Genomic DNA, 10,560 nt, shown 5'->3' on the forward strand with positions numbered 1-10,560 from the left:
GGATGAATCAGAATAAGTTGGGTAACATCGATAAATAAGATGTTTTATTTATCTTCATAATATGCTTATGTGAGATACTTGTCATTAGAATTTCTCCTTTTGGACTATACTGTTGGCAGATGCATTTTCCTTTCTCCTCTAGGGAAAAGTCACTTGGGGCCTAGAGAGGGGAGAGGTCAGGCTTGTCTATTACATGTCTGGTAATATGCAGAATATCAGAAAGGAGGAGGACAGAATGGAACATTGTCTTCTTATGGGAATGTGTCTGTAACTATTCCTAAAACATGTGAAGGGATGGCGTGATTAATGGGGAACCAGTTAGTTGTCTCCACAATGTCTGTATGCCATTCACTCCCTCCTTTTCTCATTGGGGGGAGGAGTATGGCAGTGTCTGGAACCATTGTATGTCCCCTCTGATGTTGCCCTGAGATCTGTGGTTCGTCAAGTGAGTTGAGAGGGGTGTAACTTGGCTATAGAAGATACTAGAATTCTTTTGTAAGCACTCTCAGAATTCATTCATAGACACTGAATTGATCTGACAGTCAAAGGGCTATGGTGAAGCTCATATAATTAAAGATGAAGATGAAGTATAACTCTGACTTGTGTGTGGTTTATAACTCTCATCATTTAGTAATACAGGAAATTACCACGACACTGGTGTCAGACGATCCCGCAGATGAAGACGACGGATGTTGAGGTCCTGGGCTGGCGTAGTTACACATGGTCCGCGGGTGTGAGGCTGGTTGGTCGTACTGCCAAAGGCTGTAAAATGACGTTGGAGGCAGCTTATATTCTCCTACATTATTTGAACATTTCTACAAACATCAAAGTGTTTTCTTTCCAATGTTACCAATTATACGCATCAGGCTTCAGGGCCTGAGCTACAGTCAATTTATTTTGGGCACGTCATTCAGACAGGAAGTGGAGAAAAAAGGGGCCTAGCCCTAAGAAGTTTCAAAGAAGGATTTTTTAAGCCTTGAGAAATTGAGACATGGATTGTGTATGTGTGCCATTCAGAGGGTGAATGGGCAAGACAAAAGATGTATGCCTTTGAACGGGGTTTGGTAGTAGTTACCAGGTGCACCGGTTTGTGTCAAGAACTGCAAACTTGCTGGGTTTTTCATGCACAACAGTTTCCCGTGTGTATCAAGAATGGTCCACCACCCAAAGGACACAACTTGACACATCTGCATTGGATTCAACATGTTCCAGCATCCCTGTTGATGGAGGAGGAGTCAAAATGCAATTAAAGAGTTATCATTAGTCAGTGTTCCTCTCGATTAAATATGTATTATTCACCATGGAGCCAAAGCCATTAGAACTGCCTAGGAACTAAAGCATTTTTAATGGCTACAGGGACAATAAGATAGCGGTAATGGAGAGGCAGAGATGAAGTGGAGAGGAATGTTCACAAACACACACACACACATTGAAATCTGAAATGTGCACACACACACACACACACTGAAATATGCATGCACACACGCACTCACACACACACATACACACACTGAAATATGCACGCACACACACACACACACACATAAGAAACATTTATTTTTAGCCCTATCGATATAGGACAATTCCAACAAATGTAAAGGGTTAAGGAGAGTGTTGGAAGCAGTAGGACTTAAAGAGCATGGATCCTAGACTCCAGCCTTGCAGCTGCTCTGGACTCGGTTGAAGGAGTCGACCCTCACAGGATCTTTTGAAGTTAGCATTAGCATTTTCCCCACAGATTCCCAGCGAAAATCTGCCTCAGAGAAGCACACTGCACGCACGCACGCACGCACGCACGCACGCACGCACGCACACACACACACACACACACACACACACACACACACACACACACACACGAAAGACCCTGCTCTCAATTAGTGAAGATGGCGGCGAGAATGCCAAATGTTTATATCAGGATCTGATTTCCAAGGGAAAGACTTTTGAGTTGATTATTTATTTTTAGATTAATTTACCCTTTTTCTTTTCGCTCTGGAGGGAGGGAGGGAGGGAGGGAGGGACTCACAGTATGGACACAGAAAAAAGTAAGAGACATGGAGGAGAGAGAGAGAGAGGCAGAGGAACGGAGAGAGAGAGAGAAAGAGGGAAAGAGAGAGATAGAAAGAGAGAGAGAGGCAGAGGAACAGAGAGAGAGAGAGAGAGAGAGAGAGAGAGAGAGAGAGAGAGAGAGAGAGACAGACAGACAGACAGACAGACAGACAGACAGACAGACAGACAGACAGAGTGAGAGAGAAAGAGAGGCAGAGGAACAGACAGAGAGAGGGAGAGAGGTGGAAGAAGACAGAGAGATGGAGAGACATAAACAAAAGATAATTACTTGACATATTGCAAAGAACTAACCACAAAACTGAGCAAACTGGAATGCTATTTGGCCCTAAACAGAGAGTACACAGTGGCAGAATACCTGACCACTGTGACTGACCCAAACTTAAGGAAAGCTTTGACTATGTACAGACTCAGTGAGCATAGTCTTGCTATTGAGAGAGGCCACAGTAGGCAGACCTTCAAGAGAAGAAAGGCTATGTGCACACTGCCCACAAAATGAGGTGGACACTTCCTAACCTCCTGCCTAATGTATGACCATATTAGAGACACATATTTCCCTCAGATTACACAGACCCACAAAGAATTCTAAAACAAATCCAATTTTGATAAACTCCTATTAGTATGCCACTACAGCAGCATGATTTGTGACCTGTTACCACAAGAAAAGGGCAACCATTGAAGAACAAACACCATTGTACAACCCATATGTATCTGTCTATTTCATACTTCAACTATTTGCACATTGTCACAGCACTGTACATAGCCAGTATTATAAACTGTGTGGTTTGAGCCCTGAATGCTGATTGGCTGAAAGCCATGCTATATCAGACCGTGTACTACGGGTATTACAAAACATGTATTTTTACTTCTCTAATTACGTTGGTAACCAGTTTATAACATCAATAAGGCACATCGGGGGTTTGTGGTATATGGCCAATATACCACGGCTAAGGGCTGTATCCAGGCACTCCGAGTGCCTCCACACCACCTTGTGCCTTATTGCTTAAGTGTAACATTTGAAAAGTCAAAATAATTTTTTACTTGTTAGTGTAATGTTTACTCTTCATTTCTGATTGTTTATTTTACTTTTGTTTATTATCTATTCCACTTGCCAATAACGCCCTTTGATTTTAAATAAATTGAAATTGAGAGAAGTGGGAGAGGTGGAAGCAGAGAGGGGGACAGAGGTAGAGGTGGAAGCAGAGAGGGGGACAGGGGTAGAGGTGGAAGCAGAGAGGTGGACAGAGGTAGAGGTGGAAGCAGAGAGGGGGACAGAGGTAGAGGTGGAAGCAGAGAGGGGAACAGAGGTCGAGGTGGAAGCAGAGAGGGGGACAGGGGTAGAGGTGGAAGCAGAGAGGTGGACAGAGGTAGAGGTGGAAGCAGAGAGGGGGACAGAGGTAGAGGTGGAAGCAGAGAGGTGGACAGAGGTAGAGGTGGAAGCAGAGAGGTGGACAGAGGTAGAGGTGGAAGCAGAGAGGGGGACAGAGGTAGAGGTGGAAGCAGAGAGGGGGACAGAGGTAGAGGTGGAAGCAGAGAGGGGGACAGAGTTGGAGATGGAAGCAGAGAGGTGGACAGAGGTAGAGATGGAAGCAGAGAGGGGAACAGAGAGAGAGAGAGAGAGAGAGAGAAAGAGAGAGAGAGAGAGAGAGAGAGAGAGAGAGAGAGAGAGAGAGAGAGAGAGAGAGAGAGAGAGAGAGAGAGAGAGAGAGAGAGAGAGAGAGAGAGAGAGAGAGAGAGAGAGAGAGAGAGAGAGAGAGAGAGAGAGAGAGAGAGAGAGAGAGAGAGAGAGAGAGATCCTACCAATAGCTCTTTACGGAAGTGAGGTTTGGGGGCCACTCAATAAACTGGACTTTAAAATGTGGGACAAACATCCAATTGAAGCCCTACATGCAGAATTCTGTTGGAAAATCCTACAAGTCCAGAGAAATACACCAACTAATGCATGTAGGGCAGAATTGGGCCGCTTTCCAGTAATAATGAAAATACAGAAAAGATCATTAACATTTTTGCTACATCTAAATTCAAGTCCAAATTCGAGTCTGCAATTTAAAGCACTTCAAACCCAAGAGCTGAGCCCAGAAACGAGCCCTTTCAGTCAGCTGGTGTTGGACCTCACTTTATTGTTTTGAAACTTCTGTATGTGTAATGCTTACTGTTAATTTGTATTGTTTGTTTCACTTTGTGTATTGTCTACCTCACTTGCTTTGGCAATGTTAACACATGTTTCCCATGCCAATAAAGCCCCTTGAATTGAATTGAATTGAATTGAGAGAGAGACAGAGAGAGAGAGAGAGAGAGAGAGAGAGAGAGAGAGAGAGAGAGAGAGAGAGAGAGAGAGAGAGAGAGAGAGAGAGAGAGAGAGAGAGAGAGAGAGAGAGAGAGAGAGAGAGAGAGAGAGAGAGAGAGAGAGAGAGAGAGAGAGAGAGAGAGAGAGAGAGAGAGAGACAGAGAGAGAGAGAGAGAGAGACAGAGAGAGAGAGAGAGGGAGACAGAGACAGAGAGAGAGACAGAGAGAGACAGAGAGAGAGAGATACAGACAGAGAGAGAGAGAGAGAGAGAGAGAGAGAGAGAGAGAGAGAGAGAGAGAGACAGAGAGACAGAGAGAGAGATACAGACAGAGAGAGACAGAGCGACAGAGAGAGAGAGACAGAGAGAGAGTGAGATACAGACAGAGAGAGAGACAGAGAGACAGAGACAGAGAGAGAGAGACAGAGACAGAGAGAGAAAGAGAGAGAGAGAGACAGAGAGACAGAGAGAGAGAGAGATACAGACAGACAGACAGACAGAGAGAGAGAGAGTGCAGTGTAGATCATTATGTTATGTTTGGTGCTGTTATGAAACATGCAGAATAACACAACGGATTTAGAAAACTGACCTCTGTTTTCAAAGGACTCGGACATGCAAATGAGCTGACCTGTCTTTTTCCTTTCTCTCCTCTCAACCTCTCTATCAGCCTCTATATCAGCCTCTCTATTAGCCTCTCTATCAGCCTCTATATCAGCCTCTCTATCAGCCTCTCTACCAGCCTCTCTATCAGCCTCTCTACCAGCCTCTCTATCAGCCTCTCTATCAGTCCCTATATCAGCCTCTATATCAGCCTCTCTATCAGCCTCTCTATCAGCCTCTCTATCAGCCCCTCTATCAGCCTCTATATCAGCCTCTCTATTAGCCTCTCTATTAGCCTCTCTACCAGCCTCTCTATCAGCCTCTCTATCAGCCTCTCTATCAGCCTCTCCATCAGCCTCTCTATCAGCCTCTCCACCAGCCTCTCCATCAGCCTATCTATCACTGTCTCTATCAGCCTCTCTACCAGCCTCTCTACCAGCCTCTCTACCAGCCTCTCTATCAGCGTCTATATCACTGTCTCTATCACTGTCTCTATCACTGTCTCTATCAGCCTCTCTACCAGCCCCTCTATCAGCGTCTCTATCAGCCTCTCTATCAGCCTCTCTATCGGCCTCTCTATCAGCCTCTCTATCAGCCTCTCCACCAGCCTCTCCATCAGTATCAGTCCCTCTATCACTGTCTCTATCACTGTCTCTATCACCGTCTCTATCACTGTCTCTATCAGTCCCTATATCACTGTCTCTATCAGTCCCTCTATCAGTCCCTCTATCAGACTCTCTATCACTGTCTCTATCACTGTCTCTATCAGACTCTCTATCACTGTCTCTATCAGTCCCTCTATCACTGTCTCTATCACTGTCTCTATCAGTCCCTCTATCACTGTCTCTATCACTGTCTCTATCACTCTCTCTATCAGTCCCTCTATCAGACTCTCTATCACTGTCTCTATCAGTCCCTCTATCAGACTCTCTATCACTGTCTGTAGTGCTGAATTGGCAGTTTATTAAACAGACACGGTCATGTGTCAGACCACCTGAAGGACAGATTAGGGAGAGAGGGCAGTCTGGACGGCGGCGGGGTCTGAATGGCGATAAGGCTGATGATGCTAAACACTAATCCGCTGCCATTGTGGGTGAATGGAGATAATGCTAATGCTAATTGGCTATGGCTTAAAGCGGGGGTTAACTGCCTTGCTCGGGGGCAGAACGACAGATTTATTACCTTGTCAGCTCAGGGATTCAATCCAGCAACCTTCCGGTTACTGGCCCAACGCTCTAACCACAAGGATGCCCACACACCCTGGGTATCCTAGCTAGTTTGTGAGGATGCTCTCCGAGGAACTTAAAACGTTGCACCTCCTCCTCTACTGTCCCGTCGATGTGGATAGGGGTGTGTGCTCTACTGTCCCGTCGATGTGGACGGGGGACGGGGGGGGGTGCTCTCTCTACTGTCCCGTCGATGTGGATAGGGGGGGTGTGCTCTCTCTACTGTCCCGTCGATGTGGATAGGGGGGTGCTCCCTCTACTGTCCCGTCGATGTGGATAGGGGGGGGGTGCTCCCTCTACTGTTTCCTGAAGTTCACGATCATCTCCCTTGTTTTGTAGACATTGAGTGAGAGGTTATTTTCCTGACACCACACTCCGAGGGTCCTCACCTCCTCCCTGTAGGCTGTCTCGTCATTGTTGGTAATCAGGCCTACCACTGTAGTGTTGTCTGCAAGCTTGATGATTGAGTTGGAGGTGTGCATGGCCATGCAGTCATGGGTGTACAGGGAGTACAGGAGAGGGCTGAGAACACACCCTTGTGGGGCCCCAGTGTTGAGGATCAGCGAGGTGGAGATGTTGTTTCCTATCCTCACCACATGGGGGCGGCCCGTCAGAAAGTCCAGGACCCAGTTGCACAGGGCGGGGTTCAGACCGAGGGTCTCGAGCTTAATGATGAGTTTAGAGGGTACTGTGGTGTTGAATGCTGAGCTGTAGTCAATGAACAGCATTCTTACATAGGCATTCCTCTTGTCCAGATGAGATAGGGCAGTGTGGAGTGTGATGGCGATTGCATCGTCTGTGGGCCTATTGGGGCGGTAAGCAAATTGAAGTGGGTCTAGGGTGTCAGGTAGGGTGGAGGTGATATGATCCTTGACTAGTCTCTCAAAGCACTTCATGATGACGGAAGTGAATGCTTCAGTTACCTTAGCTTTCTTGGGAATAGGAACAATGGTGGCCATCTTGAAGCATGTGGGAACAGCAGACTGGGATAGGGATTGATTGAATATGCCCGTAAACACACCAGCCAGCTGGTCTGAGCATGCTCTAAGGACGCGGCTAGGAATGCCGTCTGGACCGGTAGCCTTGCGAGGGTTAGCCTCTTCCTCTAACTCTCTACCCAAAGTCTATCAACATGTATAGCCTCTTCCTCTCGCCCTCTACCCAGTCTATCAACATGTATAGCCTCTTCCTCTAGCCCTCTACCCAGTCTATCAACATGTATAGCCTCTTCCTCTAGCCCTCTACCCAAAGTCTATCAACATGTATAGCCTCTTCCTCTAGCCCTCTACCCAGTCTATCAACATGTATAGCCTCTTCCTCTAGCCCTCTACCCAGTCTATCAACATGTATAGCCTCTTCCTCTAGCCCTCTACCCAAAGTCTATCAACATGTATAGCCTCTTCCTCTAGCCCTCTACCCAGTCTATCAACATGTATAGCCTCTTCCTCTAGCCCTCTACCCAGTCTATCAACATGTATAGCCTCTTCCTCTAGCCCTCTACCCAAAGTCTATAAACATGTATAGCCTCTTCCTCTAGCCCTCTACCCAGTCTATCAACATGTATAGCCTCTTCCTCTAGCCCTCTACCCAAAGTCTATCAACATGTATAGCCTCTTCCTCTAGCCCTCTACCCAGTCTATCAACATGTATAGCCTCTTCCTCTCGCCCTCTACCCAAAGTCTATCAACATGTATAGCCTCTTCCTCTCGCCCTCTACCCAAAGTCTATCAACATGTATAGCCTCTTCCTCTAGCTCTCTACCCAAAGTCTATCAACATGTATAGCCTCTTCCTCTAGCCCTCTACCCAAAGTCTATCAACATGTATAGCCTCTTCCTCTAGCCCTCTACCCAGTCTATCAACATGTATAGCCTCTTCCTCTAGCCCTCTACCCAAAGCCTATCAACATGTATAGCCTCTTCCTCTAGCTCTCTACCCAAAGTCTATCAACATGTATAGCCTCTTCCTCTAGCCCTCTACCCAGTCTATCAACATGTATAGCCTCTTCCTCTAGCCCTCTACCCAAAGTCTATCAACATGTATAGCCTCTTCCTCTAGCCCTCTACCCAGTCTATCAACATGTATAGCCTCTTCCTCTAACTCTCTACCCAAAGTCTATCAACATGTATAGCCTCTTCCTCTCGCCCTCTACCCAGTCTATCAACATGTATAGCCTCTTCCTCTAGCCCTCTACCCAGTCTATCAACATGTATAGCCTCTTCCTCTAGCCCTCTACCCAAAGTCTATCAACATGTATAGCCTCTTCCTCTAGCCCTCTACCCAGTCTATCAACATGTATAGCCTCTTCCTCTAGCCCTCTACCCAGTCTATCAACATGTATAGCCTCTTCCTCTAGCCCTCTACCCAAAGTCTATCAACATGTATAGCCTCTTCCTCTAGCCCTCTACCCAGTCTATCAACATGTATAGCCTCTTCCTCTAGCCCTCTACCCAGTCTATCAACATGTATAGCCTCTTCCTCTAGCCCTCTACCCAAAGTCTATAAACATGTATAGCCTCTTCCTCTAGCCCTCTACCCAGTCTATCAACATGTATAGCCTCTTCCTCTAGCCCTCTACCCAAAGTCTATCAACATGTATAGCCTCTTCCTCTAGCCCTCTACCCAGTCTATCAACATGTATAGCCTCTTCCTCTCGCCCTCTACCCAAAGTCTATCAACATGTATAGCCTCTTCCTCTCGCCCTCTACCCAAAGTCTATCAACATGTATAGCCTCTTCCTCTAGCTCTCTACCCAAAGTCTATCAACATGTATAGCCTCTTCCTCTAGCCCTCTACCCAAAGTCTATCAACATGTATAGCCTCTTCCTCTAGCCCTCTACCCAGTCTATCAACATGTATAGCCTCTTCCTCTAGCCCTCTACCCAAAGCCTATCAACATGTATAGCCTCTTCCTCTAGCTCTCTACCCAAAGTCTATCAACATGTATAGCCTCTTCCTCTAGCCCTCTACCCAGTCTATCAACATGTATAGCCTCTTCCTCTAGCCCTCTACCCAAAGTCTATAAACATGTATAGCCTCTTCCTCTAGCCCTCTACCCAAAGTCTATCAACATGTATAGCCTCTTCCTCTAGCTCTCTACCCAAAGTCTATCAACATGTATAGCCTCTTCCTCTAGCCCTCTACCCAAAGTCTATCAACATGTATAGCCTCTTCCTCTAGCCCTCTACCCAGTCTATCAACATGTATTGACTCTTCCTCTAGCCCTCTACCCAAAGTCTATCAACATGTATTGACTCTTCCTCTAGCCCTCTACCCAAAGTCTATCAACATGTATAGCCTCTTCCTCTAGCCCTCTACCCAGTCTATCAACATGTATAGCCTCTTCCTCTAGCCCTCTACCCAAAGTCTATCAACATGTATAGCCTCTTACTCTAGCCCTCTACCCAAAGTCTATCAACATGTATAGCCTCTTCCTCTAGCCCTCTACCCAGTCTATCAACATGTATAGCCTCTTACTCTAGCCCTCTACCCAAAGTCTATCAACATGTATAGCCTCTTCCTCTAGCTCTCTACCCAAAGTCTATCAACATGTATAGCCTCTTCCTCTCGCCCTCTACCCAAAGTCTATCAACATGTATAGCCTCTTCCTCTAGCTCTCTACCCAAAGTCTATCAACATGTATAGCCTCTTCCTCTCGCCCTCTACCCAAAGTCTATCAACATGTATAGCCTCTTCCTCTAGCTCTCTACCAAAAGTCTATCAACATGTATAGCCTCTTCCTCTCGCCCTCTACCCAAAGTCTATCAACATGTATAGCCTCTTCCTCTAGCTCTCTACCAAAAGTCTATCAACATGTATAGCCTCTTCCTCTCGCCCTCTACCCAAAGTCTATCAACATGTATAGCCTCTTCCTCTAGCCCTCCATCCGAGTTCCATCAAAACCAATCAAGACTGTCTATCTTTGTGCATTCTAGAACCACAGGAAGAGTATCTGTTTCTAAGTTTATTGTCTTATTTAATCTTATTTAATCTCTTAAATGTTAATTAGTTTTACACTGAATCTCTAACTCAGTATTCAGTCTGTAATTAAAATGTATAATTATATTTTTATCTAGTTTTGTTTGAATCGTGTCAGGAAATAGAAGAAGCATCCAGTCTATACACTCAGTAAATCCATCCCAGTCCCAGTGTCCTCTCCTCCTCTTATCCTCCTCTCCTCCTCCTCTCCTCCTCTCCTCCACTCCTCCTCTCCTCCTCCTCTCCTCCTCTCCTCCTCTCCTCCTCTTATCCTCCTCTCCTCCTCCTCTCCTCCTCTCCTCCACTCCTCCTCTCCTCCTCTTATCCTCCTCTCCTCCTCTCCTCCTCTCCTCCTCTCCTCCTCCTCCTCTCCTCCTCCTCTCTGCTCCTCCTCTCCTTTCCTC

The 10,560-nt window shown here is 46.3% G+C and overlaps 1 protein-coding gene across 1 annotated transcript in view; it reads left to right on the top strand.

Annotated features, from left to right (window-relative positions):
* The first annotated feature begins 720 nt into the window (after positions 1 to 720).
* Positions 721 to 10,560, top strand: part of LOC129858664 (putative uncharacterized protein DDB_G0271982) — a 12,299-nt gene continuing 2,459 nt past the window's right edge. The window contains exons 1-2 of the mRNA XM_055927963.1: positions 721 to 731; positions 4,436 to 4,541. Coding sequence (XP_055783938.1) covers positions 721 to 731; positions 4,436 to 4,541 — 117 coding nt within the window. The remainder of the gene's footprint in view (positions 732 to 4,435; positions 4,542 to 10,560) is intronic.

Source organism: Salvelinus fontinalis, chromosome 6 (assembly GCF_029448725.1).
Source record: "Salvelinus fontinalis isolate EN_2023a chromosome 6, ASM2944872v1, whole genome shotgun sequence".
NCBI lineage: Eukaryota > Metazoa > Chordata > Actinopteri > Salmoniformes > Salmonidae > Salvelinus > Salvelinus fontinalis.